Consider the following 27989-nt stretch of genomic DNA (forward strand, 5'->3'; position numbering starts at 1 on the left):
AATAATTGAAGTGTATTTTCACTTAGATAAACCCATCCGTGATATATGTGAGAGCAACATGCCATGCTTCTATGAAAAAGCAGCAGTAACAAATCTTCCTATGTGTGTCAACATCCATCACAGGCAAACCACATATACAGCATGGATATTGCCAGTGTCCTATAGGGTATAATATTTAAATATTACAGCGTTAATTACACTTTAAAACACTTCTGGACTGGTTAATATGAAAATTAAGAAAATTGCAAACCCGTTATTTTTTACTGAATGATATTAGTACATTATAGTCATTATATTACATACATTTATATTTGTTTCACAACATAAATGTGTCACTTCTCCTAATTATGATGTTCAGATTAAAGTTTATGAATGAAGTATTCTGTTGAAGTAGTCCCCACCCTCTCTCTCCCCAGATATGAACTACAATAAAGCTGACAGTTTGTTATTTATGAATTTGTACTCATTTATTTTAATAGTGGAAATTATATTATTCTAAAGGGATGGGTACATCAATAATTGAGTAATATCCGCTTCAATTTAAAAAAAAACAGAAATTGATACATGCACTGAAAAAGTATAATCATGTGTTTACTGTATAATTATGTAATTATTTATATGCATTATTCCATGAAGCCTTTCTACTTTTAGGTTAGCACAGGAATGTAGCCATATAGGTGAACTTCTCTTCGCACTTAGCCATGCCAAACCTGGTGAAACATCAGTAAGTTGTACATCTCAGCCATGTAAATGGATCATTCCTGGGCACCAGGTGAAGCTAACTGGGCCCATGAGCTCTTTACCCAAAAAGTCCATGCTTCTACCTACACAATTGAGATTATCCAGTTGCCTCTTTTGATCATCGCCACTCAGATGACAAAAAGATGGATCTACATAATAATCTGCAGTAGTTGAAAAACTTAAGAGATACCTTCCCACAAACAGGTAGGAATTAATAAATATTACAATTCTAAATAAAAATTCATAATATGATTTATTCCTGGAATTTAAGAATACATACTTTAACGCACAAAATTTCGATGCATGGATTGATTAATAGAACCATTTTAATATTATTTGGACTTTCAGTAAGGACGTTACATAATTAGCTTCTGAAATTTACACAGATCACCTTCACTGTTGAAATGTACATGAGATAGAAATTTGGGCAAATGCAAAATAATGTATCGAATAACCAATTACATTGTCTCATCCTGCAAAGAGGTGGAGCCTAAGTCATCTCATTGTTGTATTTAATATAATTTAAAGTTCCTGATGTTATCAATTTCTAAACTAATGAGAATCTATTCCCCATTTAATGACAGGCGGTAAACATGTAGTGCCAAAAATACCATGCCTTACTAAAAGTCCAAACTAAGCACGCAATGGTTCTATTCTTGGACCTCAATTGTGATATGAATGAAACCTATTAATATTCTAATGTATGAAGAAATTGTTTATTTTCTTTGATTACTTCTTTTTTATTCTTATTATTACCATTTCAATTAAAAATTTTATCGCTTTATTGGACCTCATCATAAAGAAACTTTAAATTAACATGAAATTTTATGTAGCTAAACTAATTCATTTTAAAGACATTCAGTTAAGCCATTATTTTTTGGTGATTTAAAAAAAAATGTTTTAAATATCATTTGTTAATTATCATTTGTCCTAAATTGATGTTCGTTAAAAAGAATATAGGACAACTTTATACAATTGTTGTTTAAGGCATATTACACTTGTGGAATATTCTTGATGCTGTTTCGAATGCTATTTAAGAGATGGAGGTCCAGGATTTTGAGGATATCATGATTACTAGGATGAAAAGTCTGATCTTCTTCGAGGGTAATGGTAAGGAAATCTGTTAATAATCATCAATGTTGATTAAAAAAAACATCTTAAAACATTTTTTAAACAATGACTTGTTATATATTTGATCTGTACCTTCTTTTAAGTTCAAACTAAGTATTACACGTTATGTACATTAAGTTCATTATTAATTTTCAAATTTCAACACCTCCATTTGCAATTGACCATGAATTAGTAGAGTTCACTTAGAAGAGTACTAGAGATCAGCGACATCTGACATGTGGCAGAAACTACACATTGGTCGGCTGAATAGTTCAATGTTTGGTGATGTTTTGAAAGCTGGACCCAATCCAATTTCTTGAATCAAGGAAAATGTGGAGGGTTGCAGTCTTTCTAAGTTAGTTGTGTTCTTTATGGTTAATTCTATATACATGTACTAATGTATTCTGAACCTGCGATGTAAGAAATTGTTCATTGGGTTAAGAAGATTAATTGACCCAAATTGGGACTACAAGGATTATGTTAACTTTGTATTTTAATTTTAAGTTTCTATAGGAAAATCATAATCCTAAAAGCAAAATATCATATTAGTAAACAGGTGAATAATAAACATTATTGCATTTATCACCATATTGTGATAAATGCCTTTAATTCCAGTGCAAGCGCGATAACTCTTGTAGCCTTATTCCCGATGAAACAATTTCAAGCTTTTGTTATATACATTGAGTAAATTAAATCAAGCCCTCAGTGATACTGATTTAGAATATTCTAGAAAGAGAGCATGGAAGCAGCCGGACATCTTTAAAATATTTCAAGATCTTTTAGTCCAATATATCCAGTTATCCACTGTCATCGAATCTAATCATGCCTCCAAAAACAAGAAAGAGGGGGCGTAAGGAGGGACAAAGAAGCTCCGATGGTAGTTCAAAAAGAAAAAGAAAACCGAGCAGACGGTTGGTTGAAGCTCAAAATCAAAGCTCGGATGGGCCCCTGAATTCAGACAATCCAGAGAGTGAAGCAGCACCGGCAGTACCTTTATTAGATGAAAGCGTCAGTAACCAGACGGTACAGGGTCCGACACAGCCGGACAAGGGCGCAGGGCCAGGTATAAACATTGATTTCAATAAAAATTGGCACGAAGCGAGAAGCTTGGACACGAATCAGTTGGGCTTGTTTAATTCAGTAGCTCAATGTATAGGGGGGTCTTTCGACTGGGGAACAGATGCAGGTTACAAGCAGTCGCCCATCGACAGAAATTAGTATTTGTGACTCTATGGGCAGCCATGTGCCTGCAGCCATTCGAGAAAAAATATGGACAGGTTCTTACATAGATTTGGCAGTATTGTTAAAACAGGCTCATGACCTAAGGACGGACCCGAACATTACTGGGGAACTGGTGATCAAAAATGGCCAATTAGTTGTCGAAAAACAACGTTTGAAGTCGATAAATAATATACACATTTGGACTACCGCGTTTATTATATACATGTCAATATACCTCGAGAGGTTTCCCGGGAAAGCCCAAGAAATGATTAAATATATGCATAGTATTTGATTGGCCGCTATTAGACAGGGTCATTTGAGTTGGTCCAAATATGACGAGCAATTCCGCTTGAAAAAAGAGAGGTACCCTACTTCATCATGGGGGGAAGTGGATTTCGAATTGTGGTAGTGTTGATAACACCGGGGCAGCCAGAACAATCTGCTTCACAAATACTTTCGCTGGGGGTAGTTCCTTTCGCACCCGGACTCAAACAACCTATCCCGGAACAACAACCCAAGGTGGGGTCCGGATTTAACCAAGGCTATAAGATTAATAAACCACAGTCACCAAGGTCTGTTGGCAACTGCTTTGCCTTTAATTGGGGCTCATGCTCATTTAATCCCTCCAAGTTTAGACACAGATGCACAAACTGTGGGGGATCTCACCCCGGAATCAACTGCAGATTCAGGCAGAAATAATGCTGACACAACTCTATATGACCTTGCTACCACACCCATTAATTACAACCAACTGAATAACGAATTAAAATCATATCCTTTCAATTCAGAGAAACAGCAACTGTTAGATGGTTTTAAATTTGGTTTTCCGCTGCACTACGCTGGCCCTAGAGCTTACAGGGAAGCAAGAAATCTTAAATCGGCCAGAGTCGCCCCTCAAGTTGTAGAGCAAAAGCTCACTAAAGAAGTTGCCTTGGGTAGGATGGCTGGTCCTTTTCACGATATTCCTTTACCTACACTTCGCATATCACCAGTAGGTTTGCTCCAAAAAAGATGGGGATTTTCGTTTAATTCATCACTTATCCTACCCAGACTTTGATTCAGTTAATTATTTTATTGACCCGGACATTTGCACTGTGAAGTATAGCAATATAGACGAAGCAGTATCGATGATACAGGAATTGGGACAGGGTACCTTACTGGCTAAAACTGACCTTAAGAGTGCATTCCGCCTGTTGCCCATTTACCCAGGGGACTTTGACCTTTTAGGCATCAAATGCAATGGAAAATATTACCCTGAGACGTGCTACTACCCCAAAAAAGCGTGTGACTTACGTGCGCTTTCCGTTTCCGTTTCGTGCAAACCGTGTAGCGTTTCGTGTAAACCGTGCAGCGTTTCGTGCAAACCGTGTAGCGTTTCGTGTAAACCGTGCAGCGTTTCGTGTAAGCTTCAAAGCGTTTCGTGCAAACCGTGCAGCGAGCGTGCGAGAAGCGTGTGAGAAACGTGCGACTTTCGTGTGAGAACCGTGTAAGAAACGTGCGACTTTCGTGCAAGAATCGTGTAAGATTCATTCGGAAGTCATTTCATTTTAAATATGGCTATCGATAGGTCAGGATGTTAAATTGTATTATTATTTTATTATTGAATTAATTATTAAAATGCTTGTGATATTTTAGGAGTAAAAAAAAAAAAAAAACGGAACAACAAAATGAAATTACACGGTAATGTATAACATATATTTTAATATTTGTTTTCTTTTCCTTCTAAAGAAAAGGTGTTCAAATTAATAAACTAAAATTTTTCTCAAAGAAAGAATTACCGGTTTTACTTTTTTTTAATTTTTAAAAAGCAAATGCAAGAATATATTGGGACTTTTTGTCTTAAAATTTTAAGTACGTGAAAGAAAGTTTTGAAACGATGTGTCATTTAATACCTTTTAATACCTTCAAATGTGTTAACGTTGCTCATGTTTGTCATATAAATGGATGATTATTTTAATTCACAGGCACACGTGTTTAGAAAAGGGGGTTAATAAAATTACTAGTAGTCTTTCGTTTTTTGTTGTAATTTTCCATCTAATGTTAGTTTAACTAAATGCTTAATTTTATATTCTTTTCTAAATCCTGTGTGCGCAGATACACCCCTTAAAAATATATTTGAATCTTCTTACCGCCTTTGAACTGTGATCAAGGTCATGTAAACAACAACGATAACGGGCTCCGAGTGCATTGAAGTAAAAACCTGTTTTGCTATATGTACATGTTGAGTTCACGGCTTAATGACACTTATAAATTACGACTGGGTTTTATTATTTTGAAAATAAAATGATTCTATGAATATTTAATTGGTTCAACTTATATATCAGCGGATTTCATCTTTTATTTGTAAATCCGAATTTCTAGCCGTAAACAGTAAAATAAACAGTTAAATAAAAAGAGAACTGATTTGGTAGTCTTTCCATGAATATCATGTATGAAAAGTTCAGGTGTAAATTATTATTAATTGTATATTATTTGTTTTATCAATCACGTACAATTCATCTAAGATTTTTCCGTTTTCTTGTAATATACCTGAATGTCGGTGTAAAGATCGATCTACATTGTATGTACAATGTATATTCAAATGCCGCGACTTACGTACACATATATACATACGTCTAATCGGGTTTTGAAGGAATTTACAGTATGATGGGTATACAGATGTTATTTGTTGAGCTTCATGTAAAAAGAGAAAGAAAATAAAAATAGATTAAGACATCACATTTACCCCCCTTACAGGTTTCCCTCCTACAGATAATGCTTAGGTAAGATAAAATAATCTTTAAAAATGTATCAATAATCGTTTGTAAAGTATATAGGCAAATTTTATTACTAAATCAAAATCAAGAAAAATAATCCGCCCATGGAATTCAAAAACAATATCATATATATTATTTAAAATCAATGAGTTCATATTCCTGCTGAAAGAAATCACATTTTTGTTTAATTTTTTAAAATATACTCGTAAAAATATTTAATTGCAGGAGATACATTGTAATGAATGGCTAATATAAAAAAAATGTATTTCATCAAGCAGGCATTCATGATACCGGCATTTCGTTTTTAAACATTTGGATAAATAAATAAATACAAAATGACAATTATTTATTAATGAATTACAAATGGTTTATATGGAACTAGTGTACTGATATTTAATTTAATCAGCTGCTAAATGTGGCTTTGTGAAAGTAGATTTCCATTTAATTGATGATAAAACCGTAATAATGTCCGAGATATTCCGAGTATAAAATCCAAACCGAGACCAAAACGTGCGAGAATCGTGTACAAAGCGTGTGAGAAACGTGTACAAAGCGTTTCGTGCAGCCTTTCGTGTAAACCGTGCAGCCTTTCGTGCAAAGCGTTTCGTGTAAACCGTGTAGCGTTTCGTGCAAACCGTGTAGCGTTTCGTGTAAACCGTGCAGCGTTTCGTGCAAACCGTGTAGCGTTCGTGTACCGTTCGTGCAGCGAGCGTGTGGGGTAGTAGCACGTCTCAGGGTCTGTAATCAAGCAAATTCAAATAATTGTGGTCCCTTGCTTTCGGTTGTTGTAGTTCTGGTGCATTATTTTTGCCAGAAATGACACAGGAAAGGCCAAACGGGATACATTTATAGCTGACTGTCTTCGAAAGGAACATTTTCGATGGGAAAAAAGTTAACATACCTGTTTTATTGACTGAACTCCATATGAATTTAACAAATTATTTAACTCTATTTTACGTATCTTTACGTATCCTAGCCAAATTCTCTTTACACGACTTGATCAATTCCCAAATTACATAATGTACAAATATGACGTCATTGTTTGTATATTTTAATCAAAAATGACAGAATACAGCATAATAAAATAAAAACATTTTCCTCTTGTTAATGTTTACACGGTTCTATTCATTTGTAGAGGTAACTAACATCTCTAAATACCAATATCACGAAAACTTGTTCTAAAGTTAACGTCATCTCGCCTACTATGACGGCATAATATATCACTGAGGTAGTCAAGGTAGAATATACTGTATGTTTCCTTATTCCGCCTGTGTTTTTACAATGTTTACACTGTCATTGCTACATTGTACCTCGTGAGAAGATAAAACGAAGTATCAATGGATTTTTTATTGTTTCATTTTGCATTATGAGTAAGAATCAATTTTCCCTACAAATTTATGTAGTAAAAGTTGTAGATCGAATATTTGAATTAAAAGTAATGTGTTATTTAAATTTTCAAATTCAAAATTGTTGCAAATTTTTGTCTTTGAATTTAGATGCATCTCCTGAAGACGAGCATATCCGAGTTGGTATTCATTTACTGAATGACGGAAATATCCTTTACGTAGTTGGTAAACTTGGAAATTCTGTCTCTACTTCTGGAAAAAAAATAGCAGATGCATTCGCTGAAAGTAATAACATGATTAGCGAATACTATAACTACTTCGACATTACTAAGGATTTTTTGAGCCTCCAACAAAAAAGTTTTTAAACTCAACACAGTTTATTTCATTGATGGATGGGGTGGATTGTGGAACGAAAACCCATGTGAAAAAAGACTTTCAATCGAAACGATGGTAAAGGTCATTGAAAAAAGCCCAAAACTTGAAAAAATAAAGTTCGTAATTGGGCTTCGCACAGAGAAGGATATGGAAATAACGAACAGTATTCAATCTCAACGTCCATTAAACAAATATACAAAATAAGAGCAGAGCAAACACGGACCTCCGAAACATCAGAGGTGGGATCAGGTGCCATGGAGGAGTGAGCATCCCCTGCCGAACGGTCACACCCGCCGTGTGCTCGTTGTCATAATCAGGAAATAACGGAAAAAATCCGTGGTCAATTCAGTGTATAAATATTGGACTAACAATTGGTATGAAAAACGTCAGTCAGCATTTCATTCAATGATAAATTGTATTTGCTGACAAGGTCATTGTATCGACCATAGAATTTACGAAATGATGACTTTAAACGAGACTGTTGATATTCTTGTTTCATCAACTTGCTTGTCAATAATTTACCTCGTTTAAGAAATTGTTCATACGTAGAGCATGCTCTTGCGTATCGAATCAACTGAGATATAAATGCTCCGTATGCAGGTGATGAAGGTATATTGCTGCATAAGTAAGGGAATTTGACGATAGAAAAGTTAAAGTCATCACGTTTATCATATAGCTTGGTTGTTAGATTACCATTAGTGTCTTTTTCAAGTAAAATATCCAAGTATGAAGCAGAAGTGTCGGACTCTGTGGTATCTTTTATCTCAAACTCACCAGGATATATCGTGTCGACGTAGGAATGGAAATTATCATTATTAATTGACAATACGTCGTCGATATATCTAAATGTCGAGTTGAAGGCCACAGCAAGTGTTTTCTTCTTTTCACGTAAAAGATTTTGCATAAATTCTGCTTCATATGAATATAAAAATAAGTCTGCTAATAACAGAGATGAAAGATAAATTTATAAAAAGCGGGATCCGAATGGAAGAACATGACCGTGTGTTGCTTGACAATACCACTATTTACAAAAAACAAAAGATAGAAGGAGGAATAGAACTGCTTCAGAACTCTTGTTCAAACAATTGTTGTGATTGTAAGTCTTTGACATACGAACGAGTGTCACGAATCACTCAAGATCCTATCGGAATATATCTTGTTGTTAAATTAATGAAATTTGATCACAAAATGATCCCAGACTTTTTAAAAAAAGAAACAGGTCCACTGAAAGCAATGTGCAACCACTTTGAAGGATTAATGGAAGGTGAAAAACTCTGGTCTTGGCTCCCATATTTTGTATGTTGAGGGTATTATGAAGAACATGAATTTATACATGATATAGCAAATGCTTTTGGCATTTTGAGAGATGTATTATTAGTTGATGAAAGAATTGATAAGTACACAAAATCATTAAAGAAATTAGATTCGATGTGGTCAGAAAGATTCAGTGAAATGGAAAAGCAAGACAAAGGTGACAGAAGCTTCCTTGTTTTTTCGCATAATTTTCTTAATATTTGTGCGTTTCATGCAAGCTACAAAAAGTACCCTAGAGAGATAATGCGTTTTTGCAATCTGGATGCAATCCTTCAAATTGTCCGACCAAGTGGCTATTGTGATGACCCTTTCACGATTAAAGCAGATGACGACATGGTGGATTTGTTCTGTGAAGAAAGATTGAAAAATATAATAAATGATAGTTGTTTAGGGGAACATCCACTAGTCTTAGACTGGATGGGTAGAAAAAAACAAGAAAAGTGATCTAATGGTATCTCTTATGTTACGTTGTCGTCTTTGCAAAACTTTGCACTTAGTAACATCAATGATATTTAAAAAAAAACCGCTAATATATATCACATACCCTTATAAATAGACAAAACCGTAAAATATATAACATGATATTTATGTATATATATATATATATATATATATATATATATATATATATATATATATATATATATATATATATATATATATATATATTTAAAGGTAGCATTCTTTTTGGACTTTCGGTCATTTCAGATGCTAGAAATAAATGTAAAGATGCAATAAAAAATATTTGTAAAATGGTCGTTTTGTATTTTGTTTGTCAGTAGCAAACATTTTACATTGGATTAAAGGTCTAACCCTTATCGAAAAATTAACATAACTAGATTTCAAACAAACTACGTATAAATATGTGATGAGAATCAAAAACAATATACCAGAAATCAAATTGTCATTTGTACGGCATCCAAGATATAAAAAAATGTGCTTTAGAAACACTGATGCCATCGCATGTGTGTGGAAGCTTATGCAGAAATCTCACAAATGCATGTTCAACTTCAAGGTCAAAAGTCAAATTGTTGAAATCTAAAAGAAGGTTTTGTCGAACGAAATACAACTGTGAAATACAAATGTGCCAGTAGTGGGCCAGTTCCTTTAAAAATGTAATGGTCACATTTAAATTTTGGTTTATTTCTAAAGTATGTACAACTCCAAAATTTTTGTACAAAGAAACTGCCTGCATTCTTTAGTACATGGAAAATTAGAATTAAAAATAATGCATTGTATGCAAAAATATCTATACTCAAAAAAATTTGTGAAGGACACATAAATTGATTGAGATGGTATGCCCCTAGAATTTAGAAGTGACGACAATGACGTCAACATAACTTTTCAATTTACAACCTAGGTTTTTCTAGGTATTTCTTCACGACACTCTCTAAAATCACTTTTAAAATATAAGGCTTAACGTGAAAACTTAGATTATCATGTTCAATCTGAATATGCGTTTCTTTTTTGTTGAATATATTTATATTTTATATATAGTATATTTTCATCCGAGAGTGGGAATATTATTTCTGCGACGAGAGTGGGGATTCTATCAGCGTCTGAAAGAAATCAGGATTTTTAAAAAATAAATATGTTAAAGAATGACAAATTAACGTACATATCAAAACTTAGACGGATTACAAGCAAATAATTTCTTTCATTAACATTATTAACTTTGTGCTTTAGGTCATCCTCATGCAGTGGTATAACTATTGTCTTGCTTTGTATATATAAACACAATCAGGTCAAGGACATTTTCAAAAAAGTGACTAAAAGATTTGATATTCAAAATACACTACTTTTATTATTTATCTGTTAATTTTCATATTTAACTGGTGTGTAGAATATATTGAGCATTAAGCATGTACAATTGTCGATAACAACTAACCCTGGATAAGCATCCTTTATTCTTTTTAATTTAACTTTGTCAGGATCTATTGTATGAGCCAAGAAGAGGTGTTGGTTTAAATCAATTTAAAGTTCTATTTACAAATCATGAGCTGCGTCACTGATTTAGTTCACCTTAGGTTTCATACATTAAATCATAATTATTATTTTATTTTGAAAATAAATGTTTTTATGCACATGTTTACAGTCCTATCTAACTGCAAAAGTCTTAAATGTGCCAGAAAACAGTTAATATCGCTACATGTATTAGAATTAATTAAAAAATAAATCAAAATGTCTGACATCATAAACAAATAAACCGAAAGTTGAATAATTACTGCATTAAAGAAAGACCAAATCCATAAATAGACAGTTGACATTTCTCTGTGTACATGAACATTTATATCAGCTTTTATGAGGTAAGTATATGTACTCCTGTTTACTTTTATATTATTTTTTTTTTTTTGGCCTTTTAATAAATAGATTTATGAAATAATTCATTAGCTTTTCTTTCTAAATTTTATTGATTACTAATAACTTCTGTTCATGTTGCAACATTATTGATTGCCCATAAACACCTAAATGACGACAACAAAATGCATGCAGTGTCTGGAAAAATGTAGCAGTGATTGATGTTTCTAATTTTATATGACAAAAGTACTGTAATCATCTATTTTTTAGACAGACATATTTAAAAATTAAATCAGGGACTGCGTCTATGATTGTAGCATACAGTACGTGAAAATAAAGAAAAAGAACTAAAACCACATTTTTTCTAAATATAAAAGAGAAAATTTTGTGAATTTCGAAATTTTGGATGTGATGACTTCCAGGTAGGTATTTCTGTATAATTCTTTTTCAAACGACACACAATGCTTTCTGGTTTATATAATCATCTTGCTCCAATCTGGTAAAAAAAGGATAACATGAATCGTAATAATGAAAAATGGCAGACCGTTATTGATCTTGTTATGTAATTATAATGTATTCTGTATTGCAGAAAGTTTATATGCAAAGGTACTATAGTATTTGTTTGTGTTTAATTCAACAGTGAAAAGAAATAATTGATCATTTTATGCATCTTTATCGATGGATTCTGGGCGTATATTGTTTTTGCCCTTTCCGTCTGTTTAGCTGTTTGTCTGTCTGTTGTCAACTTAAACCTTAGCTATAACTTTTGAACAGTGCGAGATAAACTCCACTAATTGTGCTCTTTCAAATGACAGCAAGGTTAATGATCGAACTTGTGACATTGACTGTGACCAACATGCTTAAAATGACTCTTTTCGAACATTATCCATTACTTATGAACAAAATGTGATAGCGATTTCAAATTTGTTATGCATTCTTCACTTATCAATTTCTTCGACCTTATGAATTTGAATGTGATCTATATGCTAAAAATAGCTTTTCGAACATTCGACACATCTTCTGAACAATTAGAGACAGAGATTTCATATTTCTTATGCATACTCCTCTAATTAAGCTCTTTCAAACAACACCGGTCAATGACCTTGTTGCCTTGACTGTGACCCATATGCTTAACATAGTTTTTCGAACTTTGTTGTCGCTGGACGCATACTGTTTCACAAAAATATCTTGTTTACTTTTTTATCTTTTACATTTTCGATTACAATCACACCACAACCTGTACATATAATGTACAAAAAGAAAACATGTATTAAGAATGCACGAAATATCTTCTTTACAGAACGTGAGAGGAATAATTATCAAGATGAATTCCTTTTTTAAACCTTTTTAATCTGAAATGTAGATTTTGTTCCCCAAAAGAAAAATATGGAATTGCCGACATGTCCAGAAGAAAAGTGCGTCACATTAATTATTTAACGAAATATTGTATTGCTTTGTAATATATGAGTTTCACTGGAAATCTTATTAATTGATTTCGGTTACAGTAAACTCCTGTGTTAAATGCCAATGTTCGAAATTCTAATCATTTGAATTAATATTAATTTTAGAATCTGATCTTCATCATAAAACTTTAAATTACTTACCTGTGCTTAAAAATTTTTAATACACGCATAAAGGCCTTTTGTAGATTTGATTGTTAAAGTATTTAAAATTCGGAGAGCCGTTGGCACCGAAAAGACAAGGAACGATGTTATTGATCCATACAGATATTGCAAAAGTTTAATTTTAAATAAGCAAATCATCTTTGTTTAACATTTCATTACTCGACATTTTATAATTCATTGTTGTCCACGTATCACTCTAATTAAAAGGCAGATGATATAAACAAAAAATGGATGCCTGGATTGGTATGTAGGTTTTGAGGTCTTTATTTCATAGCAACTGAAGCAAATGATAAATTTCTAGAATATGAACATATTGTAAACCTAAATAAATATGATGTTCGAAAGTCTAGTCTTCTCAAACCATTCTGATAAATCTCTGCAATTATTAGCTTACCTGAGCCGAAGGCTTAAAATTTGTCCGTCGTGTGTCGTTGTTGTTGTCGTCGTTATCGTCGTCGTCGTAAACTTTTCACATTTTCATCTTCTTCTCAAGAACCACTGGGCCAATTTCAACCAAAGTATTCTTGGGTAAAGGGGATTCACGTTTGTTCAAATGAAGGGCCACGCTTTTTTCCAACGGCGATAATTATGAATTAGAGAAAAATTAATGGCATTTTTAGAAAATATTCCTCTCAAGAACCACTGGGCCAGGAATGATGAATCTCATGTGGAATCATCCTCAATCATCAAGTTTGTACAAATCAATACCCCGGGTGTAGGGTGGAGCCAAAATGGCCGATCAAAGTTTAACATAGGAATAGAATATAGGAAAAATCTTTAAAATCTTCTCAAGAACCACTGGGCCATGAAAGATGAAACTTATATGGAATCATCCGCAGGTAGCGTAGATTCAAATTTGTTCAAATCATGACACCCAAGGATAGGTTGGGGTCAACATGGCCGATCAAAGTTTTACATAGGAATATATAGGAAAAATCTGTAAGAATCTTCTTTTCAGGAACCACTAGACCAGGAAAGATGAAACTCATGTGGAATCATCCTCAGGAAATGTAGATTCACGTTTCTTTAAATCATTACCCCCGGGGGTAAGCTGGGGGCCAAAATGTCCGATCAAAATTTTACATAGGAATTGTAGGAAAATCTTTTAAAATCTTCTTCTCAAGAACCACAGAACCAGGAAAAATAAAACTTATGTGGAATTCATCCTCAGGTAGTGTTGATTCAAGTTTGTACAAATCATGACCCCCAGGAATAGGGTAGGGTCAAAATGGCCGACCAAATTATTCATTGGAATATATAAGGAAACCTTAAAATCTTCTTTTCAAGTACTTTAAAGTCTTGATTAGTGATATTTATATGGAATCATCCTCAGGTAGATCAAAGTTTAACATAGGAATATATATAAAAATCTTTAAAAATCTTCTTCTCAAGAACCACTGGGCCAGGAAAGATGAAACTCATGTGGAAACATTCTTAGGTACTGTAGATTTACATTTATTCAAATCATGACTCCAGGGGGGTGGGGGGTAGGGTAGGGCCAATATGACCGATCAAAATTTTACATAGGAATACAGAGGAAAAACATCTGTAAAAATCTTCTTCTCAAGAACCATTGAGACAGGAACGATGAACTCATATGGAATCATTCTCCGATAATATAGATTTAAATTTGTTCAAATCATGACCCCCGGGGCTAAGGTGGGGTCAAAATTGCCGACTAAAGGTATACATAGGAATATATAGGGAATCTTTTTAAAATCTTCTTTTAAGTTCTTCAAAGTCATGATTAATACATGTAATATTTATATGGAATCATCATCAGGTAGTGTAGATTCAAGTTTGTTCAAATCATGACCCCCAGGGATAGGGTGGGTCAAAATGGCCAACAAAATTTAACATAGGAATATAAAAGTCTTCTTCTCAAGAACCACTGGGCCAGGAAAGAAAAAACCCATGTGGAAACATTCTCAGATATTGTAGATTCACATTTGTTCAAATCATGACCCCTGGGGTTAGGGTGGGGCCAATATGGCCGATCAAAATTTTACATAGGAATACAGACTGAGGAAAAAATCTGTAAAAACTTCTTCTCAAGAACCATTGAGACAGGAAAGATGAAACTCTTGTGAAATTATCCTCAAGTAGTGTAGATTCAAATTTGTTCAAATCATGACCCCCAGGGATAAGGTGGGGTCAAAATGGCCAACTAAAGTTATACATAGGAATATATAGGGAAACCTTTTAAAATCTTCTTTTAAAGTAATTCAAAGTCATGATTAGTAATATTTATATGGAAATATCATCAGGTAGTGTAGATTCAAGTTTGTTCAAATCATGACACCTAGGGATAGGGTAGGGCCAAAATGGCCGATCAAAGTTTAACATAAGAATATATAGAAGAATCTTTAAAAATCTCAAAAACCACCGGGCCAGGAGAGATGAAACTCATATGGAAACATTCTCAGATAGTGTAGATTCGAGTTTATTTAAATTATGACCCCTGGGGGTAGAGTGAGGCCAATATGGCCGATCAAAATTTTACATGGAAATACAGAGGAAAAATCTTTTAAAATCTTCTCAAGAACCACTGGGCCAGGAAAGATGAAACTCGTGTGAAATTATCCTGAGGGAGTGTAGTTTCAATTTGTTTAAATCATGACCCCCTGGGGCTAGGGTTGGGTCAAAATGGCCGATCGTAGATATACATTCAAATATATAGGGAAACCTTTAAAATCTTCATATCAAGTACTTCAAAGTCATGATTAGTAATATTTTTATGGAATCATCCTCAGGTGGCGTAGATTCTAGTTTGTTTAAAGCATAATCTCCTTCGGGTTAAAATTCACGCCCCCTACCTCAGAAAACTTTCGGTTCTGATCTGATATTTGCGTTTTCCTAGCCGATGTGCTCTGCTGAGCGCTGTGGCTCTTGGGCCTCTTGTTTTTTTTACTTCCAATGCCATTTTTGTGAAATTTTGAATTAAAATTTAACACTACGCGGTTAAACTTAATCATTTTACTCACTAAAACAACACCCCTCTTGTTATATTCAGACTTTTTGACAAAATTTTTTGCATCATCTGTCCTCAACATAATAAACACAAAATGACTGATTTCACTTACGTATGTATTTAAAATTACTAAAGAATTAGCTATTTGGTTTTAATTTATTGATTGTATTTATTTCATTAATGAAAGAAATATTGAAGATATAACACAATACAATACATTTTCCTTGGTTTTCGCAGCTAGGATAAGGCTTCCCGTAAAATATAAAACTGCTCAAACTGTAGTTACTTCTTTGAACTACCTAGATTTGACGTCATAATAGAGTATGACGTCAAGTCACTGCATACTTGAGCTGACATGACGGGGAAAGTGTCATGATAATTACATGCGCATGTAGATTTATTTTGGGGACTTCTTGTTTAATTCAAGTGAAAGGATTGTCTTTAAGCTCAAGTGTGCCGTTATAATGATAAACATTTGAAATTTAAATATTCCTATTCCTTTTGCTTGACCGATATGCACATATTCAAATGATAGCAAAAAAATTATGTGTGAAACGCTCCCCTTACATGTCCGTATAATCGTGTTTATATTGGACTGGTGCAAGTGATTAACAAGGACAAAATTAAGATATTCTATGTGAATCTATAAGAGATGCATATCTTCTAACTGAATTTTGGGGATTGTGTGTAGTTTATCCATTTTGGTATAAATTGCTAAAGAGTGGAAATACCCCTTCTTATGTTGCTAAGTTGAATTTCTCGTAATTTTTTTTCTATACGAGTAAAAATTAAACCTGTCCCCAGCACATTCTATGTACCAGAGATCACAATGAATTGATCTATATAGCAACCTTTGAACAATTTTTTTTTGTTTTGCACTTGTGCTAAAGCATTTTTTGTGCAACAACTAGGAATATCATAGATCTCTGTCACATGATCAACACATTCATGTGACATCACAAAAATGCTGTAACATAAAACCTGACTAAATTATTATATCAAGTCGACTTCAATTTCAAACAAGGATTACATATTAAAATTAAAATCAAGCTCAAAATAAAGATAATTGAAGTTGGTTATTCTTAAAATTGAAAGACAATGTCAAGAACTGTTAATTGAAACACAGAGCAGATTTCAAGATTGTTGTTTATTTTCAATAAAAATCTATCACATGTATGAAGATGAAGCCAACGTTATGTAGATATAATTTTGATGTTCAAGTAATCTTTAGAAAGAAAGGCTCTTTTGCAGTTGATGTCTTTAGATATACAGCCGCTTCACTTACGCAATGGAATCCTTGATGTGTCTTTGTATGTTCCATGTTGTTGGTAAGTTGTTTATTTATTCGTTTCTTTGTTTTTAACGTCCCTCTGGACTATTTGTCACTGATTTGGAGACTCCACCATTTGACAGTGAAAGCATGCAAATTGTAACCTAAACTCAACACTGTACACTATACCTTACACTAAGAGTCATTGAGCAGTGAGAGATCTTTTTCGTGCCAGCACCTTCTGCAAAACGGGACCCTGGGTATACTATCTCATCCAAAGATCCGGTACCACCGTGGGATTCGAACCCGCAACGTAAGGATCAACTCCTTGCGCCTTGACTTTAAAGCAAACTGTCTAAGCACATCCCCACGAGGGCAATGGTAATTTGTAATGAAAAAAATATCAGACACAGAAACTGCAATTGCATATATGTGTCTTGCATTAGAAAAGTTGTTCAATATCTTTTATTTTCTTTTATTGCAAACTCTATCCTATCAAACAATGAACGATCTTTTATTAGAAAATATAAAAGACACTTACGAACTACGAACTCTAACTCTTGATTCCCGCCTTCATTTTGCACCCATTACATACAATATTAATGGAAATTTGGCCATTATATCTTTGTTTAATACAAAGAACAGTTCTATGGTAATTGATTAATCATTTTAATTCCAGCAATTGATAGTATATCATCATTAATTCTACTTCTTGAAGAAAGGGGGCAGACGATATTTTCTACTTAAATCGAATTTTCAATAAACATCATATTTTGAAATAGTTTTAAATATGATAAAATGTATCTCATATCTTTTCTTATATTTTACATAAAAAAATAAAACAAATATATAATATATTATATACGAATATACAATTATTTAGTTGTAAATAGCTTTAAAACTGGTGAAAAATTAGCATTTTTATTTTCGTTTTCTGTCTATAAACATATGCCCCCCCCCCCCCCCCCTTGTGAAACACAAAAAGCTTTGGCATAAATTTGTAAAATGACAGTCGATATGACCTGTAAAAATAAATTTTAGTTTCACAGGGGGGGGATGTTTTAAAATATTTTCCGTTTCTGTTGATTTCTTTAGTGAAAAACAACAAGTTTTACCAAATTATAGAGTTATCCTTCTTCGGTATGCCTAATAAGTAACGTTTTATGAAAATTCATATAAATATCTATAAACTTTTTTAAACTCAGTCGAATATGTTAACTTTTGAGAATTGATTTAGAGGTAAGCGGGAGAACAATACTATCGTTCGTAGTTCTTTATATACTTCTTAAACGTCTTTGTTTTATATTAATTAAATTTTAAACATACTTAAACATGCAAATATATATAATATGTACAGGTATTGTGTTTTCTTCCACAATACATTGTCCTTTGAATGAAACTGAATGGATAGTCAGATCGAAAACAAAATTATGCCAGGGATCTGATGTCTACCATTGCTTACTTGTTGAGGATGGGAAATCCAGAAAAGAGAAATGTATTGAGAAAACTCTCATTTTGCAAGGTAATCAACAGTTATCATTTTTACCAAAGGATTGATAAATTGTTTACCTTAAGGCCCTTTCACAATTGGCGCACGAGCAGAAGCGACAATATTTTCGCGCGACCTGATAATTTTGTCTAGGATCGTAAACTGTTGCCAAAATAACCGCATATGAAAAAAGTGTTCGTACGAAATGCACACGTTTTAAAGCGACTGTTGTGCATTAAATCTTGCGATATATCTTGCGTCTATATGCGACTGTTGTAGAATGAAAGCGAAAGTTGTAAGATAATGCGATAGGATTGTACGACTGATCAGGTAATCGGACGATTGAACGTGCGACAATACGATTGGACGCGCGGTGCTCGTGCGCTCATGCATTACATAGTACGAATGTTTGTGCGAGTCAGAGGGCCCGGTATATATACCAGCCGTTTCCGACGCTCTTCAGTTGAAATAGTTAAGATGCTTATAGTTATACGTGGTATATATACCTGTTGCAAAGAATGGCAATTGAAGGTGATAAATCAAACAATGATAGTAAAACGTTGCAAGATCACATGAGACATACTGAGCAACAGTCTCATGGTCGCAAAACACACGCAAAGACAGCTGCGATTCATCTTATTACGATCTTTAAAAATCGTAAATCACTGTTACGAGTACTTAAAACGTTGTAAGATGTTCGCACTAACTTTCGTGCGTTGAATTGCGATAGTTTGGATCGCATTTGGTCGCGTCTGAATAGTGTGCATGTTGACTATTTTGAAGAGACGTGATGCGACCACTAAAACACATGCAGTGAATGCGAGACATCGTGCAACGTATGCAAGAGCTCGTGCGAAGCTTAAATTTTCCGATCGCAAAGTGTTGTAAAGTGCTCGTGTGCCAATTGTGAAAGGGCCTTTATGTTTCACTTTTATAATAATAATTGTAATTGATGATTTTACCCTAATTATCCTGTATACGGTCTAATGACATCTTTTACAAATTAATATTTGTTTGTTTTTTTTCTGACCATATCTGATTGATGTATACACAATGACTCTGAGTTGTTTTTATTTCGAAAAATATTTGGTACAAATTCTAACGATCCAAAAATCATTTTACTATATACTTCTTTTACATTCTGGGATTAAAGCTTTAATCACAAGTAGGATTCAATAACAATTTTACCTATCCCATAATAAAAATAAATTACTGTCTTTTAGTAAAACTCTAAAATTTTAGTTCAGTTTAACCTTGCTTATCCATTTCGTATTAAATATTGAAGAAAGGTTATTTTTTTTTATTTTTTAATTGATAGTAAACCAACTTCAGTATTTTAGTAATTCAAATACATGCAAACTATATTCAAAAACAGAAACCCTGGAAGTTGGAAAAATTACAACAATCTAATCCTATTTATAATATCGGATACCGAGAAAATTTACATTACTTAAATATCCTATATCAAAAACTCTTTCTCGAACGAAAAAACACAATTGTTTTCAAATTACTATATTCCCTCCCCAATTACATTGCCAGGGGAAAATAAGATTACGAAGAATTAAAATTGATACCCTAATTACGCTTTTATTTATAAATGAATTTGAAAACAGTTGGATGCACATCACAAGACGAAAGACCACCTTTAAGCAATCGCTTAATGGGAGCTTAATGGTGACTTAATGGTGGCATAAAGAAGTTAATTCCTTTAAGCCACCATTAAGCCACCATTAAGCTGCAACTTACAGGTGCTTAATGTCCAAACTTCATTAAGCTACCATTAAGCCACCATTAAGCTGAGCTTAATGGTGACTTAATGGTCAACCCTCATTAAACTTTTACACATCTTATATAGAATCTTTGAACTAACTTTTTGTTTTTTTAATATCATTTACGCAAAAATATATTCCAACTCATAATTCTGTCTCGATCGATCATAATTTCTACGAGTTTTTTGTCAACATGAATAAACTTGATCACTGGGAACAAAGTTAGCTAATAGCCACAGGGGCTTGCTCGAGGTGTCTAATTTTTTCTTAAAATCATTTACAGTGATAATAAAACAAGACATCCTGTATCAGAACCGTATATTATTTTCTTTAAAATAAATCATTATTACATGCGTTGTTTTTATTTTTAGTGTATATGATTTTTAAAAATAAACAATTTTTACACACCGTGAGCAAGGCCTTGTGAAATATCTTAAATTTACAAAATCAAAAATCATTTTTTTCTTAAAATTATCTATATTCATGAACACAAAATATACAATACTTTTTAAAAACAAAATGGTATTTTTATTTCATGTGTTAAAAGAAACATTCCGTTACAGAATTCACAGGAATATAACTATATAATCTCATAAAAAAAAATCTCTGTGCTTTTTTTTTTGGGGGGGGGGGGGGCTACTGGATTACAAATGTTTAGTTTTCAAAGATTGACTTTTACCATGAAAAACTTTTTAATGGCTTTTACATCGATATCATGAATAATTCTAATTAATTCGTTATTTATTTTTTTTATAATGAGCTGTAAGTATCTGTCAAAATCTAGTCGGTCTTCAATGATTGTTATTTCAAAATCGATTTTCAGAGGAACGGCCGATCAAACTAAACATGACATCCGACAAGATGTATACACATTAAGAAACGGGGTAAGATTAACAGATGATCAGTGTACAGTAAACCGACTGGTGAGACGATAGACCTTAATTAGGTGTCCCCCATCCCCGGTTAACTAACAGGAAACTATACATACACAACGTACACTGACAGATTTTAAAGATCAATTATTTAAAAAAAAATTAATTTAACGCAAGCATATAACAAATTAAAAAATTATGAATCATCGTAAAAAGTCAATTATTTTGATACCCATTATGATACAAAAAGATTTGAAACTGAATATGATATGCTAAAAAAAGTTTTTGTAAACTTAATTAACCAGGTAACTCTTACGCGAGGATTGTCACTAAATATTGTTGACACAGAAACCGTTAATATCCGCAGTATGTTAAATATAATAGTAGAATTTGTTTTTCCTCTTTCTTTTCGATCATAGGCTTTTGTGTTTTATCTATAATAAATTTGTTTTCAATCATGATTTAATACATTTGAATTTCGAAAATTTTCGAATAACAGAGCGAAGAACACAATCACATTACATCAATCTAAAGCCGAACTCAGTGTAGAAATATATATAAATGTGTTAAGATCTACAAATAAAATTGTTTATATTTTGATTAATTAATCAATTTAAGACTTTCAGAAATGTTCAACTAAACACTAGTAAATACCTTTACAAGTCCAAACAAATTTTGCAAAAAATAAAGTTTAAGTATTTAATATTTTGGATAGCCTTATGGATAAGGCGTTCGCCTTGCAACCCCAAGGTAACGGGTTCGCGCCCCGACTGTGGCGTTTTTTTTTTTTTTTTTTTTTTTTTTTTTTTGGATTTTGAATTTCGTTCTTTTTCATTATTTTTACCTAATCAAGATATAAGCGAACTCTACATTCATAACATTGATAAGAAATCACTATAAAAATAATTTTTCACCCATATAAACAATATTATGGACTGCGTAATGTGACTTAATGGTGGCTTAATGGTGGCTTAATGGTAGCTTAATGGTAGCTTAATGGAGTTTGGACATTAAGCACCTGTAAGTCTAGCTTAATCGTAGCTTAATGGTGACTTAATGGTGGTCTAAAAGTTACCATTAAGGACCTGTAAGCCACCATTAAGCTACCATTAAGCTACATTTAAGCATCCATTAAGCATCCATTAAGGACTTTGAGTTGGCTTAATGGTAACTTAATGGTGGTGTTAATGTTACTTAAAGGTGCTTAATGGTGACTTTATGATGACTTAAAGACAACCATTAAACCACCATTAAGGACCTATAAGCCACCATTAAGCCGGACTTAAAGGGTGTGTTTCATCTTGTGTATACGTTCATCTTTAATTGCATAAATCATTTTCATAGTTCATGTTTTGAATAAAAAATAAACTTATGAATAAACACATAAACTGTAGTGCTAACCAATTATTATTCACGTAATCTTTTATTCGCAAATTTTATCTTAACACCTTCGCGACTGTGAATTTCTACGACTGGGATAGCATTATACATAAATACACAATAAAATGATAGGTTTGCAACTAGTTATACTAGTAGATAGCGAAACCTGCAATCCATAATTTTCTCACATGTGAATACCTGTTTGAATATAGCACTGTATATAGTATTGTTAAGCGAACAAGCATTATTCCTTAAAATAATTAATTAAATCTTATTTACAATCTTTTATTAGGACACTGTCCAATTTTCACAAAAGATGACTATCTGCATTGGATGACATGTAATACTACTGGCTGTCCTGATACTGCCTTCAGGAGTGACGAAGTTTACAAATGTAAGAAAACCCGCAGTGTGTTGGATGGCATATCAAATTGCAATATTTATAAATGAAAGCATCTTAATTTTGATGTACGATATTGAAAAGAAATTTAAATAACTGATAAGAAAATATGAATTCTTAATATTTTTTTTTCTTAGATCCAGTCTGTTATGGATATATCGATGAGAAAAACAATGCTCTTGGAAATCGACAATTAAGGTATTTCTTTATTTCACATTCATGTCAATCAAATTGTTAATTCAAACCACAAATTTCGACCTATTTATATGCAGTATTGACATGCATAATTTATTTCAATTTATCTTCTTATTATTTTACTGGTACAAAATTACTGCTATACTGAAATACATGTATCTACTTACTATAATGATACCATGACAATTTCTACAGTAAAATATATGGCACTGAAGTTTTAACTACGAGAAACTTTGATTGAGTGATGGTTCAACAGTGTAACTCTAGTTTAAAATATTACCCCCTTTTTATTTCATAAGGATTAAATTTTCTGCAGTGCATTTGTCTGAAATCGTATAAGGCTACGTCTAGTACAAATCTAGTACAAATACAAGTGTCATATTTTACATTCATATAAGGACCAGTCCTAAAGTAACTTCAAAAATGTTACAATATTTTCACTAATACAAAGTCAATTGAATCTCAATATCTGACTTTCGACAGAGAACCGTAATTTTCCTAAGATTTTTTTTTACATTACGTTTTACAATATAAAAAAATAAATATAAACTTGTATCATGTCTGTAATCAAAGCACAAATTTACAACAAATTTATGGAGGTTTGTCATGATGGCCATTTTCAATTCATTCAAAGATCCAACGTACCTCTATACGTGTATAATATCTTTTATGCGCTTTGCTTCTGTGAATTATTTATATACCAATTAGAGCTAATAGCAAAAAGGTATATGTCACTTGGACATGTGAGATACGTTTAAGTTATTAAACTTTTTTTCCAAAAATCAATAATAATTATAATAATAATAACACAATAAAAAAGGAAAATTTACATGCACGTTTACTTTTAATGATTTAAAGTGCTTATACATGTAAGAACAAAATGAAAACAAATCTCTTTAAAAATTTTATAAGAAATATAATTTACATATCTGTGCCATTTTTTCTTTTCTTTTTTCCAAATTTGATTTACCACAAATCCTTTTTAAATTTAACATAACTTTGTTTTTTTCTTTTGAAGCGAGGATAACACCCTTTCTTTAAAAATTGGCATACCGATAGGGTTAATTGTTGTCTTATTGGTTATCATCATCATGGTCATAGTAGTAATGAAAAAGAGACGAATAACGCTGCCTTGTGAGTATTATTTTAATTCACATGTATGTTATTTTAGATATGATCTTGTTTCTAAATTCTAAAATAAAAAAAAACTGCAACATCATATCCCACTTTAGTTTCATTTGACTAAGCTGTTAAAGATATCAGCATGGAAGATAACTTACTAGAAAATTACAATAATTGGCTGTTTCCGTTCTTTTTCTTCGCAAAAGTTACACATCTTGAAATAAAATCTGGTATATAGATTAAAGATGACGTTTACTCAGATATAAAGGCTACATACTTGTAAATGTTTAAAACATTATTTTGCAAATATTATATTTGTTAAAGCTTATAAATTATTTCAAATACCGGGGTAATGGAATGCTATGAAAAAAACAGAAATTCAAAAATATGAACAAAAACAATTCCAGACAGATATCTAATAATTTGACATAATCTGCCTGAACCATACTTGCATGGATGATGCATCTAGAAAATGGAACACCACCAGACTTGCTTCGGATGCTGGATCTGACCTATATTTGCATTCCCAAGTAACTATAAGCCCTGCGTGAACCAAATTTGCATGAATGATGCATCTAGAGATGGACACTATCAGACTTGCTTCGGATTCTGGATCTAACCCATATTTTCATTCCAAAGTAACTATAAGCCCTACCTGAACCAAACTTGCATGGGTGATGCAACTAGGGATGGACACTATCAGACTTGCCTCAGATGCTGGATCTGACCTATATTTTCATTCCCAAATAACTATATGCCCTGCCTGAACCATACTTGCATGGATGATGCATCTAGTGATGGACACCACCACACTTGCTTCGAATGCTGGATCTGACCTACATTTTTATTCCTTAGTAACTATAACCCCTACCTGAACCAAACTGATCAAATATTATGCACATACGAATTTTCATGTTGCTTTACTAATATATCCTTGGCGGGGCATTCATGTCCTATGGACATATTTCTAGTCAGATTTAGATTTGATTCATATTAAGACACAATTGTAAATTAAAAAATTTCCATTTTTTATAATAGTACATATTTTTTTTTTAATTTATTTTTGTTCTTGCAATTGAATTATCAAATGTGATCCATTTAATATGCATAATACAATTAAATGGATGTAAATATTTTCTCTAGGTTTCTCCAGATTCGGGAGGAACAACGATCCAGTCAATGATCATCGTCAATCAGAAAAACTAATTAAAAAAGATGAAGAAGATAAACGTAAGTGTAGCAATCCCATATTATTTTTTCTTCCATTTACATTTTTGGTTCAAAGAAAGCGAATTTTCTTTTTCTTGATATAAATAATACATACGAGGGCCGTTCAAAAATTACGCGGACTTGTTGCACAGAAGAAATATTTGACCACATAATCGGGCAAAATTTCACAAATTATATAAAGGAATCTTTACTTATATGGTCTTGAAAATTTCACATCAAAATGTTGTAAATTGGTATTATTTTTTAGTGATTTTTTAAGAAAATACCATTAAGTCACGGCGCAGCAAAATCTTCGATTGCGCCGTACCTCTCCATCAACGATATCAACATACCGATAATTTTAGTAGAATTTAAAATACAGACATTTTGCCGTAAATTTATTGGAATCTTTAAGATACATATTTCTGTGACATTTTATAACTATATGACGTCTTTAAGAGTAAATAATAGCACAGTCTGCGTAATTTTTGAACGGCCCTCGTACTATTGATAATAAAAGCATGCATTAAACACTAAATTGTCGATTTTTCCGTCATGTCCCAGTCATGACAAGAGGCACAAGGCGAGTCTGACCGTTTGAAAGGGGATGCTTACTCCTCCATGGCATCTGATCCCAGCTCTGACGTTTTGGAGGTCCACATTTGCTCTGCTCATATTTTGTATTGTTTAATGGACTTTAAAGCTTAAATGCTGTTCGTTATCTCGATGTATTTCTTTTCAGCTGAGTACATTGATATTGGTGTTCGCCAACTGAATTCTAAAAAGGTAATTTATGTTATTGGACAGCTTGGAAATTCTGTTTCCTTTGCTGGGAAATTAATAACCGGTGCATATAAAAATTATCCTAAAAGCGATGCATATGAAAATTGTACTACATGGAGTCCCAAATACTTTAATTACTTAGATTTTTCTGACAAGTTTTCCAAACTTTCCTTTGAAAAAGTTTTTAAACCTAAATCTGTGAATTTCATTGATGGATGGGGTGGACTATGGAATGAAAACCCATGCGAAAGGCAGGAAACTGTGGAAATTCTATCAGAAATTGTTAAGCAAGTCGAAACACATAAAGATATACGATTTGTAATTGGGCTTCGAACAGAGATAAGAGATAATTTAAAAGGACATTTAGATAGGCTTGGGATTCTAATCAAAGAGAATGAAAGACAGGTCCTAGATTCTAGCTCTGGCTACAAAATACGAACCATCGAAAAGGAAATAAAATCCCTTGAGAGTTCATGTTCAAATAAAAACTGTGATTGTAAAAATTTGTCCTTTGATCGAGTTTCGGAAATAAATTTTGTACCTATCGGAACATATCTAGTCGTAAAGCTAATGAGACTGGATCACAAAATGATACCAGATTTTTTCAAAAAGGATGTAGGGCCACTGGAAGCAGTTCGAAATCATTTTGAAGAGCTGATGGAAGGTGAAAGAATCTGGAATTGGCTCCCATATATCGTTTGTGTGGGCTATCATGACAAAACGGAAATTAGACAAGAAATAGCAAGTGCATTTGACATTCCAAAGAGCACACTGTCCAATTGTAAAAATATTAATGAATACACAAAGACAGTGGACAAAAATGAACTCGCTCCGATGTGGTCACATAAAAAGAATCTAGTTAAAACTGAAGACAACAAGAGAGAAGGAAACGTGATCGTGTTTTGGCATAACTTTCTTTATATATGCGCCTTTCATGCATGCTACAAAAAGTATCCCCAGAAGATAATGCGACATTGCAATCTTGATGCAATCCTGCAATTGGTTCGCCCTAAGAATCAGTCTGAAGCTCTCACCATTGAGGCAAGCAATGAAGAAGTAGACCTGTTTTGCGAAGAAAGATTAAGTAAATTTGGGAATGACAGCCTCTTTTTGGAACATCCGTTATTTCAAGACTGGGCAAAACGGAAAGGAGAAATACACAGAACATCTTGAGCTTTCCGAGCTTAATTGGCAGAGAACTAATGCTTATGTGACTGCTGCAAACTGTAAGTAGATTATATCATCCCGAAAAACATCGTTGTTTATTCCCTAAGAGCACATTTTATACTTATTTTTAAAGGGGAGTTTTCGACCAATGCATGTAGTCATCAATAAGTCAAAATGAGAAAATTTCACAACAATGTGCACAAGTATGAGAAAATAACCCAATGATCATTTATAACAGAATGTTTCCCCTGAACTAAAGGATTTCAGTCAAAGTAATATCAAGCTGTGCATATAATAAAACTTTCAATGATGACAGTTTGGCAACAATAAATCATATATGCTCAAATATTACTTAGTGTTATGTGTATCATTTTTTTGTGTAATCCACTTTGTGTAATTTTTTCAGAGACCTATCATGAGACATAGGGATCCCATATGCATAAACATGATTTTTTTTTTAAGTATTGCATACTAACAGTAACTACGCAGGTTATGATGACATTTACTTATTTTGAGGCTATTAAATTTCAATGTTTTGTTATCATTAGGCCTAAGAATTTATTTACTGTTTATTCA

The 27989-nt window shown here is 32.8% G+C and overlaps 1 protein-coding gene across 1 annotated transcript; it reads left to right on the forward strand.

Annotated features, from left to right (window-relative positions):
* The first annotated feature begins 2673 nt into the window (after positions 1–2673).
* LOC134278874 (uncharacterized) lies at positions 2674–27691 on the forward strand. Its single transcript, XM_062761174.1, has 7 exons — positions 2674–2914; positions 18385–18549; positions 22830–22931; positions 23075–23135; positions 24151–24266; positions 25398–25484; positions 26206–27691. Exons 1-7 carry the CDS (start codon positions 2674–2676, stop codon positions 27417–27419), a joined length of 1986 nt encoding a protein of 661 aa, XP_062617158.1. The 3' UTR covers positions 27420–27691.
* The last annotated feature ends 298 nt before the right edge of the window (positions 27692–27989 follow it).

The sequence above is a fragment of the Saccostrea cucullata genome, unplaced genomic scaffold (genome assembly GCF_032062105.1).
Source record: "Saccostrea cucullata isolate Sc308-1 unplaced genomic scaffold, CSIRO_AGI_Scuc_v1 ctg485, whole genome shotgun sequence".
Classification (NCBI taxonomy): Eukaryota; Metazoa; Mollusca; class Bivalvia; order Ostreida; family Ostreidae; genus Saccostrea; species Saccostrea cuccullata.

What these genes read in the sequence shown, in the direction of transcription:
- LOC134278874 (XM_062761174.1), top strand. Translation starts at nt 2,674, where the DNA reads ATGCCTCCAAAAACAAGAAAGAGGGGGCGTAAGGAGGGACAAAGAAGC. An exon ending in GAGTGACGAAGTTTACAAAT is followed by an intron (nt 22,932 to 23,074) that starts GTAAGAAAACCC and finishes TTTTTTTCTTAG; the next exon opens with ATCCAGTCTGTTATGGATAT. An exon ending in AAAAGATGAAGAAGATAAAC is followed by an intron (nt 25,485 to 26,205) that starts GTAAGTGTAGCA and finishes ATTTCTTTTCAG; the next exon opens with CTGAGTACATTGATATTGGT.